The 13,526-nt window shown below is 36.4% G+C and overlaps 2 protein-coding genes across 2 annotated transcripts in view; both read left to right on the forward strand.

The window, feature by feature from the left end:
* Positions 1 to 12,513, forward strand: part of Uba3 (ubiquitin-like modifier activating enzyme 3) — a 20,819-nt gene extending 8,306 nt beyond the window's left edge. The window contains exons 6-18 of the mRNA XM_013010362.1: positions 239 to 270; positions 642 to 704; positions 1,914 to 1,978; positions 2,241 to 2,396; positions 4,156 to 4,258; positions 4,393 to 4,506; positions 9,850 to 9,903; positions 10,414 to 10,450; positions 10,533 to 10,614; positions 10,962 to 11,062; positions 11,157 to 11,220; positions 11,315 to 11,369; positions 11,623 to 12,513. Coding sequence (XP_012865816.1) covers positions 239 to 270; positions 642 to 704; positions 1,914 to 1,978; positions 2,241 to 2,396; positions 4,156 to 4,258; positions 4,393 to 4,506; positions 9,850 to 9,903; positions 10,414 to 10,450; positions 10,533 to 10,614; positions 10,962 to 11,062; positions 11,157 to 11,220; positions 11,315 to 11,369; positions 11,623 to 11,711 — 1,015 coding nt within the window. The 3' untranslated portion in view covers positions 11,712 to 12,513. The remainder of the gene's footprint in view (positions 1 to 238; positions 271 to 641; positions 705 to 1,913; positions 1,979 to 2,240; positions 2,397 to 4,155; positions 4,259 to 4,392; positions 4,507 to 9,849; positions 9,904 to 10,413; positions 10,451 to 10,532; positions 10,615 to 10,961; positions 11,063 to 11,156; positions 11,221 to 11,314; positions 11,370 to 11,622) is intronic.
* Positions 11,971 to 13,526, forward strand: part of Tmf1 (TATA element modulatory factor 1) — a 29,122-nt gene continuing 27,566 nt past the window's right edge. The window contains exon 1 of the mRNA XM_013010363.1: positions 11,971 to 12,044. Within this exon, the coding sequence (XP_012865817.1) occupies positions 11,971 to 12,044 (74 nt within the window). The remainder of the gene's footprint in view (positions 12,045 to 13,526) is intronic.

A 13,526-nucleotide genomic window follows, 5' to 3' on the forward strand; every position in this document is an offset into this window, starting at 1 on the left:
CCAGAAAACCGGAAGTGGTGCTGTAGCTCAAGTGGTAGAGCGCTTGCCTTGAGCTGAAGAGCTGAGGGACAGAGCCCAGGCCCAGAGTTCAAGCCCCACGACCGACAAAAAAAAAAAAAAAACACGAAAAAAAAGAAAATGCATGGCATCTTCTCAATCCTGAAGAAAAACCCCACCCAACCCAACAATAATAGCAACTGAAAGTTATTGAAGTTTTCTGTATTTTTTTAAAAATTAGGTTTTCATTAACACTTAAAATCACAAAGAGAAGTAAGACTTGTAATGTTTGTTTCCTTTGCTAAACAAACAGTGCATGTCTTGGTGCTGATATTTGAGGGCATATTTTGTTTTACTGGAATATGAGTGTTTACATAAAAGCTAAAGTATAAAGTAGACTTCTGAACAAGAACATATACAGGAAGATGCAGATGTTCAGAGATGAGAAAACCATATAGTTAAAAGGAGGAATGGGAGAAAGTTTTTGTCAAAAAGTAGTAGAGTTATGCTCATCTTGTCAGGTTTCTTGAATTCCACTGCTTGTGAACATTGTGTACTCATTTCTAGTTTTAAATAGGTGCTTATAGTTTGTTCCTTGTGGCATAGTTAATTTATCTGGTAAATAAAAAACTTTTCAGCTTAAGTTCCTTTACTTGTATTTAGACATTTCAACAAGATTCAAGATTTTAATGACACTTTCTATCGACGTAAGTTGTTCATTGAAATTAAATTCCCCCAAATCTTCAGTTTTTTTAATTTGGTTATTTCTTTAGTTAATTTCCTTCCTTGGTGTTGGCTGTTTAGCTAGCTTGTTAAATGAATGTTTTAATCGTTATTTGATGTCACTAGATACATTTTCCTGATCATTTGAATAAAAATCACTCAAGGATTAGGAGAAGAAAGGAGGAGATGGAAGGAGAGAAAGCAGGAAGGGAGGAGGAGAAAATATTTGTTGGAACTGTTAGAAAATGTTTCTAGGAAAAAGTGAGATTTTTGTACAACTGCTTTTATTGGAATTAGTTAGCTTTTGTTTTTTAGAATAGCTTTAGATCTACTCAAAAGCTGAATGGCAAGTAGGGACCTCTGGAACTCTCCATCCCTTTACACAACAGCTCCGTTCCCTATCAGCATGTCATACCACGTTGGTATGTTTATTGAAGTCAGTGAGTCTGCATTCATACATAATTATGCAAGTGCAATTTCTGTCCTAGCAGTACTGGGATTTGAACTCAAAGCCTTGGAATATCTAGGTAGGAGCTCTTACCATTTGAACCATGGACCCATCTCTTTTTCTTCTTCAGTTATTTTTCTAATAGAATCTGGCCTTGTTTGTCCATGCTAGCCTGATGACACTCCTTCTATTTATATTTTTCTCATAGTTGGGATGACAGACCTACACCATCATGCGCATTGTTTTTATTGGTTGAGATGAGCTTTCGTGTTGTTGTTGTTGTTGTTTTTTGCCCTTACTGGCCTTGAACTGCAACCTTCCTGATCTCTACATTCTGAATACTTAAGATGAAAGGTTTGAGCTAGTGTGCCTGATTTGGAAGTGCATTTATTTATTCATTTATTAATTTGTTTATGCAGGTACTAGGGGTTGAACTAGTCAGTAAGGTTAATCCTCTACCACTTGAGCTATGTTTTTGTTTCTGTTTTTTTGGCTTGTTAATTGGACATAAGAGTTTCTAAGATTTGCCTGCTAGAGGTACATTTTGAAAAACTAGACATTAAAATTAGGAACATATGTTAAGAATTGTTTGTATATTTCTTTCAATCCCACAACTCAGAAGACTAAGACAGGGAAGATTGAGGATTTGAGGCAAATTGGGGCCCTATAATAAGACTCTGACCTTTAAAAAAAGACTCAAAACCCTAAAACTAAAACTTAAACTTGGATTTTTTTTTTCTTGTAGAATTTCATATTATTGTGTGTGGATTGGACTCTATCATAGCCAGACGATGGATAAACGGCATGCTGGTAAAGACTTCAGTGTCATGCTTCGCTCACATCCTTGCTGAAGCTCTAAACATACCATAGTTTAGAATGTTGTAGCATAGTTTTGAAAAATCAGAGTTCACTTAATTTTAAATTATTTTGATGCATCTGTTTATTTCTAGTTATCTTTTAAGTTTTTGATTTTGTATATTAGTACTCAGTAGTCCAGCTGATTCATAGGGGTTTGTTAGAAGTTTTTTTTTTTTAGCTCTTATTCTTTTAAATACTCAAAACCTTTTCCTAGATATCTCTGCTAAATTATGAAGATGGTGTGTTAGATCCAAGCTCCATTGTCCCTTTGATAGATGGGGGGACAGAAGGTTTTAAAGGAAATGCTCGGGTGATTTTGCCTGGGATGACTGCTTGCATTGAGTGTACACTGGAACTTTATCCACCACAGGTAATCAAAAAGTACCTGTATTTCTTTTATAGTATTTTGTGTTGGAATTACAGCTGAATTATTTAGTTTAATCAATGTGTAAAATATTTTAAATTATTCCTTTTTTGTGTTTGTGTCAATACTGGGGCCTGAACTCAGGATCTTGCTCTTGCTTAGTTTTTCCACCCAAGGTTCATGCTCTGTCTCTTGAGCTACACCTCTGCTTCGGCTTTTTGCTGGTTAATTGGAGATAAGAGTCTCTTGGAGGAAGTGGCGCTGTAGTTCAAGTGGTAGAGCGCTAACCTTGAGCTGAAGAGCGCAGGGACAGCGCTTAGGCCCAGAGTTCAAGCCCCACGACCGACCAAAAAAAAAAAAGAGTCTCTTGAATTTGTCTGCTTAGGCTGGTTTCAGACTGTGAACCTCAGATTTCAGCTTTCTGAGGGGCTAAGATTATAGGCAGGAGCCACTCCTACCTGTCTATATTAATAATTCTAAGGGCTGGTGGTGTAGCTCAGTAGTAGAGCTGCCTCCTTAATAGTCTCCTACCACACAAGAGTAGTGATACTGGCAGTTTGGATATACCAAAGAGACACTTAACTTCAAATTGTTAACTTTAAGTGAAAAGGTAAAAATTCTTGATTGAATAAGGAAGGAGAAATGTTTTTTAAAGTTGTCAAAGTATATATAACTATAATATTTTGAGAGAAACCAGTCATAATTTTTTATTATAGTATATTGTTACAGTTGTTCTTTTCTATCATTTTGGTTAATATTTTACTGTGGCTAAATTGTATATAAAGCTATCTTAGTATAAAATATGAATAGGAAAGAATATAGTATATACAAAGTTGGTTATCATATGTAGTTTCAAGCATCTGTTGGGGTTTTGCAACAGAAAAGGAAGGAAGGGAGGGAGGGAGGGAGGACTGGACAGGACATATTTCAGAGAAATAAAAACAGTGGGGGATGAGATCCTCTTCCCAAAGTTGGAGTTCTTTAATGTTTATGCCTTCTTTAAAGGACGGTTAAATTTTTGACTTGTAAATATAATTTTGTATGAATTATACTTAAAATTGACTTAATTCTGAATACTTTTTTTTTTCTTTTTTTTCTTTGGGGGTCCAGTCGTGGGGCCTGAACTCTGGGCCTGGGCGCTGTTCCTCAGCTCTTTAGCTCAAGGCTAGCACTCTACCACTTAAGCCACAGCGCCACTTCCCGCTTTTTTCTTTTTTCTTGGTGCTGAGGAATTGAACCCAGGGCCTCATGCATGCAAGGCAAGCTCTCTACCACTGAGCCACCTTCCCAGCCCCCCGTTTTCATTTTTTAATACCTTCGCATTTAAATACCAGGCAACAAGTTATTCACATTGCGAATCTGTTCAGCACTTTTTGTTTTTAAGGTTTAGCAAGGATTGAATTTAGTGTAAAATAGGATAAAATAGGAAGAAAAGTAGAAGAGAAATAGTTCTTGTTCCCCATGCATAGAATGGAACTTAGAGACTTGATTCAGCACTTTTATTCTTGTGGTCTAGCAAAGCTTAAACTTATATACTTTAAAAATGTAAGGCAGACATATCTTTACAGGCAAACCACTCTGAAATGACTCAGATGACCTTGTTAGTTTCAGTGGTGTTGCTAATTGTTTACCGAGTTTCCTTTATGGCTAAGGAGGGCTATTGTAAAGGAGGGCTGAGCTCAGTTATTGGAAACTGTTACAAACTGAATTAAACTGGAAGTTGCATTGTTTGAAACTCACTAAAAAAGACAAACTGTGGTTTCAGGTTAATTTCCCCATGTGCACCATTGCATCCATGCCCAGGCTGCCAGAACACTGCATTGAGTATGCAAGGGTGTTGCAGTGGCCTAAAGAGCAGCCTTTTGGAGGTAATACGCCTAATTTAATAAATTTAATCATCCACCATTGCATAAAATATGTATTTTTCTGTGTTATTCATTGGGGTTATTGTATTAAAAAGAAAAGTCACATCTTCCTCTCTTTTTTATTTTCCTCCCAACAGATGGGGTTCCATTGGATGGCGATGATCCTGAGCATATTCAGTGGATTTTCCAAAAATCTCTAGAGAGAGCATCACAATATAATATTAGAGGTGTTACCTATAGACTCACTCAAGGTGAGTTAGTAAACTGTCAGGAATTTGGGAACATCCCAGTGTTTTAGGTTTTGGGGAGAATTTATTTTTTTTTGTCGGTCGTGGGGCTTGAACTCAGCGCCTGTGCACTGTCCCTGTGCTCTTATGCTCAAGGCAAGCGCTCTACTGCTTGAGCCACAGCACCACTTCAGGTTTTCTAGTGGCTTATTAGAGATAAGAGTCCCACGGACTTTCCTGCCCTGGCTGGCTTTGAACTGAGATCCTCAGATCTCAGCCTCCTGAATAGCTAAGATTACAGGCATGAGCCACCAGCACCAGCTGAGAATTTTTTTTTTTTCTGTTAGTCATGGGGCTTGAACTAAGGGCCTAGACACTGTCCCTGAGCTTTTTTGCTTCTGACTAGTGCTTTACCTCTTTGAGCCACAGTGCCACTTCCGGTTTTTTGAAGGTTAATTTGAAATAAGAGTCTCACATACTTTCCTGTCAGGGTTGGCTTCGAACTGAGATCCTCAGTTCTCAGCCTCCTGAATAGTGAGGATTACAGGCCGCGAGCCACCAGTGCCTGGCAACTAGGGGAATTGTTGATAAATGATTTTGGGCAATGCCATCTACTGGAGGTTCAGTAAAGGTACTATGGAAACAATAGTTTACAGATTACCTGAAGGTGTGGGAACCAAGTTCTGCAGAACCCATCCTCCTCAGCTCAGGGAAATTTCATAAAATCATTGACTTTTACTTAGGATTGGTAGAGGCCCTAAACTATCCCATTGAAACCTTCTGTGTTATCTCTGAAGAGAAATTCATTGCCTCTTGGCAGCAGTCTCTCACTTTTGCACAAGACTTGTTAGGCAATTTTTGTATATATCAAGTAAAAATGTCTAGCCCTGGTTTGATTTGATTTTTGTCCCATTACCATATGTAATCTAATTTCTTTTTCAGTGATGGATTTGACAATATTAAACACAGTGATCATATTCTCTTCACATTTTTATCAATGCCTTAATAGACAATAGTATAGCATTCTGAACTTCGTCTTCTTTCAGATCTGATACAGACTTAAAAGGAGACAGGGTTATTTTTGTTGTTGTTATTGCTTGCTGTTTACATTGAGACTATACTTCCAATTCTTTGATAATACTGTGCAGTAAAATCTAGACCTTTTTCCCACCTGGTGCAATTTCTGTGCAATTTCTCCCTTGTTATGTTTTTTACAGAAAGTTTCTCTTCCTAGTCATTGCCTAGTGGCACCTTATCATGGTTCTTTCTCCAGAAGGAGGCCTTCCTGAGCAAGCCTAGTTAATGGACTGTACTACCATTGTTCCTCTAACCACATATCTTAACATTTTCTTTTTTTAAATTTTTTTATTTTTAAGGAGTTGTATAAAGGATTACAATTTTGTAAGTCAGATTTTGAATACAGTGCTTCTTGGGCATTTCCATTCACTTTTCACATTTCATTCATTCATTTTCTTTCACTTTCTCCCATTTCCTCCCCCCCTCCCCTGCCTACCCAAGTTACATAGTTCATTAAAAAAATTTATTTTTGTTATTATAAAGGTGATATGTAGAGGAGTTACAGTAACATTAGTTAGGTAGTAACAACATTTCTTTTTGGACAGTGTCCCAGATTTCCTTGCTTTCTCTTGTTTTTCCCTCTGTTCCCCACCCACAAGTTCATTTTTTTTTTAACATAGTGTGTATTTAATGTAATAACTGCATTTGCTCACCCTTCTGTTTCTTTCTTCTGTTCCTCTTTGTCCATGCCCCCCTAAAAGACAAAATCAAAACAAAATAAAAAACAAAAAAAGAAGTGGCACTGTGGCTCAACTGATAGGGTGCTAGCCTTGTGCTGAAGAGCCCAGGGACAGCACCCAGGCCCAGAGTTCAAGCCCCACAACTGGGAAAAGAAAGAAAGAAAAAGAAAGAAGGAGCCGGGCGCTGGTGGCTCACGCCTGTAATCCTAGCTACTCAGGAGGCTGAGATCTGAGGATCGCGGTTCAAAGCCAGCCCGGGCAGGAGAGACTGTGAGACTCCTATCTCCAATAAACCACCAGAAAACCGGAAGGGGCACTGTAGCTCAAGTGGTAGAGCACTCGCCTTGAGCTGAAGAGCTGAGGGACAGTGCCCAGGCCCAGAGTTCAAGCCCCACGACCAACAAAAAAAAAAGAAGGGAACAAAGAAAAAGAAAGAAAGAGAAAGGAAAGAAGAAAGAAAGGGAAAGAAAGAAAGAAACACAGAAAGAAAGAAACAAAGAAAAAATATATATAAAGAAACTAAACAAAACAATATAAAAGAAAACCATGTTTCCATTTCTTGGAATTCATTGGTTGTATTTTAGATCTAGCTTCCACATATGAGAGCAAACGTACCTTTTCTCTTTGAGCTTGGCTTTACTTCACTTAACATGATTTGTTTTAGGTCCATCCATTTCCCTGCAAATGATAAATTATTTTTTCTTTTTGGTCCTAGACCAGGACTATCTGATGCAGCCTTTCATTCATTCATTGGCTGGTGCTCTATCACCTGATTTTTCTGATGGATGAATTAAATTCCATGTGTACATTACCACATTAAAAAAAATCAACTCATCTTTTGTAGGGCATCTTGTCTGTTTCCATAACTTGGCTATTGTGAATAGTGCAACAATTAACACGGATATGCAAATGTCTTTACCATATCCTTCCTGACTTACAATGTACTGGGTAGATATCCAAGAGTGCTATGGCTGGATCATAGGCAAGTTCTATGGTTTGTTACTTTTCTATTCTTCTTCTGAGAAGTCTCTATTTAGTTCCTTTGCCAATTTATTGATTGGTTTATTCATTTAGGGGGTATTCATTTTTTGAGCTCCTTGGATATTAGGGCTTTGCTGGATGTTTGGCTGGTAAAGATCTTTTCCCAGTCTGTTGGTTGTCTTTCTAACTTTGTAATTATGTTCTTTGCTGTGCTAATTCTCCTATCTTCTATGCCCTTGAGACTTTTCAGAAAGTTCCTACCTATATAAGTGCTAATATTTCTCCTATTCCATCTTGCAGTAGTTTCAGAGTTTCAGGTCTGATACTCAGATCTTTGATCCATTTTGAGTTAATATTGATACATGGTGACAAACAGGGATCCAATTTTAGTTTTCTACATATGGATGTCCAGTTTTTCCAATACCATTGAAGAGAGTATTTTTTTTCCAACTTACAGTTTTTGCTCCTTTATTGACTATCTGATAGCTACAAGTGTATGGGTTTATTTCTAGGTCTGTTTTCATGCCAGTTAGCAAGCTGCCTTTTTGTTGTTGTTGTTGGTTTTTCATTTTCTTAATACAATCCTTCAGTATCTGAGATTTTCTGATGTGTTCATTTGTTAGCTCCCCTATCAAATGGAAAGCTCTGTAAGAGTTCATACTTTTCTCCACAGGTACTGTCCATAACACTTAGAAAAGTATCTGACACACAGTATACATTTTAAATCATTAGGAGAGCTACAAATTCATTTCAATACGAAGTGTCCTTCATTCTTTCACACCTTTTACTTGAGCTAAGTAAATACTTTTTAGCATCATGGTTGAGTGTTTCGACAGAGTGTACAGAAATAAAATTGGAAGTGAACTAGTCCAAGTAGTGCTTGGACTGCTTTTCTGTGTAACAGAAACGTGGTTGTTTTTTTTTTTTTGTTGTTGTTGTTCTTTTTTTTTCTTTCTGTCCATTGAAGCTCTTGCTGCAGAAGATGAGAAAGGAGTAGGTTCCTTTTGCAGTGCTCTTATTGGGTAATGTCTTTTCCTGGGTTTCTCTCAGTTTGTGGCTACCTGTTCCTTCTTTCAGTGCACCAGGCTGCATATGGTTTAGTGGTGAGCTTCTAGTTTAGTCATCATGGATTCGTTCTTTGTATCCCTCTAACATTAGAATCGTCTCACCAAAAAGAAATTTATTTATTTTTTTGTGGGCTGTGGGGCCTGAACTCTGGGCCTGGGCACTGTCCCTCAGCTCTTCAGCTCAAGGCTAGCGCTCTACTACTCAATCCATAGCACCACTTCCGGCTTTTTCTGCTTATGTGGTGCTGAGGAATTGAACCCAGGGCCTCATGCATGCAAGGCAAGCACTCTACTACTGAACTACCTTCCCAGCCCCAAAAATGAACTTTAAAAAAAAGCTTAACTTTCTTTGCTGTCTGTCTATCCTGTTGTTTTAGAGTCTTATCCTTTGCCTGGAGTTTGGAGGAATACATTCCATCCTGTAATGCTTCCTTATACTTCAAGATAAAGTTACTTATTTCTAAAATGACCATTTCAGATACAGCTAAAGAATGGAATTTTTATTTTGAATTTAAGGTTTCAGGTTGGGGTTTGCTCATTCCTTTTAGGTGAATGCTGAAGTCAAATATTCGGTGTTAAAGTGGAGATCCATTTGTAGTGTTTTGTAAGGCAGCCTAGAATTAAAGATGCTTTATCAAGGACAGTTCTTGTTTGTTCTGAGAGTTTGTGAATTGAATAGCTAGGATTATTATATGAGGAAAAGTTATGTAGCTTAATTATATTTTACTCAAACTTTTCTTTTTTCTTTTTTTTGTTGGTCGTGAGGCTTGAACTCTGGGCCTGGGCACTGTCCCTCAGCTCTTCAGCTCAAAGCAAGCGCTCTACCACTTGAGCCACAGTGCCAGTTCAAAAGAGTCTCACAGCCTTTCCTGCCTGGGCTGGCTTTGCACTGGGATCCTTAGATCTCAGCCTCCTGAGTAGCTAGGATTACAGGCGTGAGCCATTGGCGCCTGGCTTACTCAAACTTTTCTGAGTGTAACATAATGTAGTAATTAAGACTGTGTACTGTGGGGCATATTTTGTTCATATACTTACCCCACCATTTACTAGGTATACTATGCGTGTGATATTTAATTTCTATCAGCCTTTTTGTACTTACCTTTAAAATTCAAGTAGCATAATAGCATATGGATGTTATAAAAATTAAATAACTTAATTATCACAATATCTGGAATGTAATAAGCACTTGTTATTGTCATGGTACTGTTTTGCCTTTATGTAAAATGTACTTGAGAATTTATTTTTCTTTGCTAACATAGCTTAAAATTCTAAGCATGCTACAATGTGAAAGAACATAGTTTTTGGGTTTGGTTTGGTTGGCTTGGTTTTAAGAGGTATGGTTTTGCTGTATAGTCAAGACTGGCCTTGAATTGTGATCCTCCCGCCAGGGCTCTCAAGTGCTTGATTATAGGCATGTTTCATCATGTTTGGATATGCTAAATTTATTTTTTGGCTTGAGAGCCTGAATAATTGAATTTCAAGAAATGGTATTTAATAATCATAGTGATTAAGGTAAATTTTTTTAGAGAAATGATATTTTAATTGATGATAACTTTTTTTAGGAGTAGTAAAACGAATAATTCCTGCAGTAGCTTCCACGAATGCAGTCATTGCAGGTAAGGAAAATGACCATCTCTTTTTTTAACTAATCTTTCAACTCAGTATAAGTGATTCTTTAATCTGACAAAGAGTATGGAAAACATGTATTGCTTGGGAGAACTCAATAGAAAATTGGTTAATTTTTCATTTCTTAAAATTGCCCCAAATACAACCTCCCATTTAAACACACACTGAAGCTTATATATGATTTAGTTGAATAACATATGGTATATACAGGAGTGAATCTTCATAGAGTAGAACTTTCAAAACATTTAACAGACTGTTTAACAAAATGAATATCAGGAAGCTGAAATGAGAATGTAAGGGGGTGGGAGATAGACAAGAACATGGGACAGATACATCTAGAACCTTCAGTGTATGTATGTGATAAAGGGTGGAAATGTGAAATGAGTCCACGAGGAAGGAAAAGATGGGATGGGGGGAGATTGGTGGAAGGGGGTGATTGATCAAGAGGCACTGATTTTCATTGAGTTAAATGAAGCACCTTTATTTTCTCCCCTCTTTAGCTGTGTGTGCCACTGAGGTTTTTAAAATAGCCACAAGGTAATAGTTTACATTTTTAATAAGTAAATCCATGATTTGACCAGGCTCAGTTACATAACTGTGAACTTTCTTTTCATTTTAGTGCATACATTCCCCTTAATAATTACTTGGTATTCAATGATGTAGACGGGCTGTATACATACACATTTGAAGCAGAGAGAAAGGTTAGTAGTATTAAATTAATGAAAAGGTTTTGGTTATGTATTCTTTTAAAATATCAAGTATTAGTCAGAATTAAAATAGAATTACCCACATTATAAGCATTTTATTTTCTAACTATATTTACCTAGTCTGCCTACTTACTAGATATCTTTTGTTGGATAGACTAAAATACTCTATAGCAAAATGATTTAGAAGAAATGATCTGTTATGAAAATAGATTTGAAGCATGAAAATTTTTTTTATAGGAGATAGGCATGATTATGAAACAATGTGATTTCTACTTCTTTTTTATAAAGAGACTAGTATTGGTTCGTGTATCTCTACAATTTGTTGTGTTTTATATATGCAGGAAAACTGTCCAGCTTGTAGTCAGCTTCCTCAAAATATTCAGTTTTCTCCATCAGCCAAACTACAAGAGGTTTTGGATTATCTAACAAATAGTGCTTCTCTGTAAGTATTTTGGATTTTTGTTATATTGTGGGGGAAAAAACCCAAAATAATTTGGACAATATTTGATTGCTTTTTTTCTTTTGATTATATTTAGGCAGATGAAATCTCCAGCTATCACAGCCACATTAGAGGGGAAAAATAGAACACTTTACTTACAGGTGATCAGCGTTCATTTTTAATTTTTTCAGGAAGCCATGAATAGTGTAATTGATTTTAATGTAGCTTTTACCTTAACATCATTTTGTTTTCTAGTCAGTGACTTCTATTGAAGAACGAACAAGGCCAAATCTTTCTAAGACATTGAAAGGTATTTTAAGTAAATATACATATAAAATGTTCTTTTTGGTAAAATAGCAAATGTTTATTTTAGGTTTGCTTTTAATACATTGATCAGATATAATTACTTATGTGTAGATATCATAATAAAATTGCTGTTGTGAAAAAAAAAACCTCTTAAGAAATTGCATACTTGGACCATAAAACTTCATAATTTGTGTATATGTATTATACATTTCATTGAGATATATTTGCTTGGTTAATTATACTCTTTTCTATTTTAGAATTAGGACTTGTTGATGGACAAGAACTGGCGGTTGCTGATGTCACCACACCACAGACTGTTCTGTTCAAACTTCATTTTACTTCTTAAGAAACATAAATCTGCACATAATAGAAAACTCATAGAAATAATATTACTTCATGGAAGCTAAAGAATTAAAGGGTGGGGAAGGTGGGGTGAAGGGAAGTTCCCCTCAAAATATGTCATTTTTAACATTAGTTTTGCTGGAATTTCATATATATATGTATATATATATACACACACACACACACACATCTATATATATATATATACATATATAGTGAGTGACATTTTTTTTTTTAACTTTATAATGTCATTTGAGGACAGAATGTTGGGGCTGGTGCTTGTAAACATTGTCATTATTGATACCAGAAACGATGCCTGCAGAGATTATGAGCAAATGTATTGTTTCTTTTAGAGAAGGGGGTAGATACTCTTATTTTATGTGGATTTTCTTATGGTCAAAGAACGCATTCCTCATATGAGCAGCTTCATGTAAAACATATCTGTGTCCTGTAATAGAAATAAGAAATTAGGTTTTCAAATACATTAAATACTATACCCTCACATCTAGAGTATATCTTACCATAGGCTATTTCTTGATTTAATATACACTTAATTGTGGTTGCCCAAAGTGTAAATTAATTATTGCAGAGTTTATCTTATCTGTAATGATTTGTAAACAGTATTATAGCTGAGTATCTGTTCCTGAAAATAGGAAATATTTTCATGTGTTTCTTTGCAGTGCCATAGAGGCCAATATGCACAAATTTAAGCCAAGGCATGGCTGTTTAAAAATTTAATATTTAAACAGTTATTGTTGATGCTTTTGCACTATTTATTAATAAAATTATACATTGTCTACTTTTTCTTATTGAACAGATTTTTGAAGTATGTTAAGGATGGTTCCATGGTAAAGTAGAAGTATTTTTAAGTGCTGAGTAGAGTTACTATCACCAACTTTTTATTGAACCCAAATACAGTACTTTTGCTATAGTTGTTTTCCACAGGTTTATTTCCTAATGGAATGTAATTAATGTAATTATGTTAGGTCTCTTAACATGACCGTTTCTTTGAGATGACTAAAACCAAAATTAAGCAGAGATAGTAAAAAAAAAAAAATTCCCGGGTAGCCGGGTAGTTTCTTAATGCAGGAACATGTATATGTTCCCCCCCACCTTTTTTTAAAAACTTAACTATGAGTTAATTTTAAATTAACTATGAGTTAATTTTTTCCCTTTCAACATTTTTATGGAGGAGGCTGAGATTTGAAGGATTGTGGTTTGAGGCCAGCCTGAGCAGGAAAATTTAGTAGGCTCTATCCAAAATAAAGAGTAGCAGCTGTGGTTCAAGTGAAAGAGCACTAGGCTACAAGCTAGGAGGTCCTGAACAAACTCTAGTACCTCAAAAAAATTTTGTTTGGTGGTAATTTTTCTTTTTTTTTGGCGGGGGTGGGGGTGGAGGGTGGGGCTTGAACTTTGGGCCTGAGCACTGTCTCAACTCTTCAGCTCAAGGCAAGTTGGTGCTCTACCAACTTGAGCCACAATGCCTTTTCTGGTTTTCTGGTGATTCATGGGTGATAATCTTATTGACTTTCCTGCCCAGGCTGGATAACAGGTGTGAGCCATGGTGTGTTTTCCTTCTTTCCTTTTTCCTGTTGATAGCCTCCTGAATGCTAAACAACTTTTTACCCCTCAAGGTATACCCTCAATCCAATTTATTAATCTTGCTACTTGGGTGTTAACAAGTCATGTTTTATTTTTATTTTATTTTTTTAATTTATTTTTTGGGGGGCCTGAACTCTGGGCCTGGGCGCTGTCCCTCAGCTCTTCAGCTCAAGGCTAGCGCTCTACCACTTGAGCCACAGCGCCACTTCCGGCTTTT

This window comes from Dipodomys ordii, unplaced genomic scaffold (assembly GCF_000151885.1).
Source record: "Dipodomys ordii isolate 6190 unplaced genomic scaffold, Dord_2.0 Scaffold12, whole genome shotgun sequence".
NCBI classification, from domain to species: Eukaryota; Metazoa; Chordata; class Mammalia; order Rodentia; family Heteromyidae; genus Dipodomys; species Dipodomys ordii.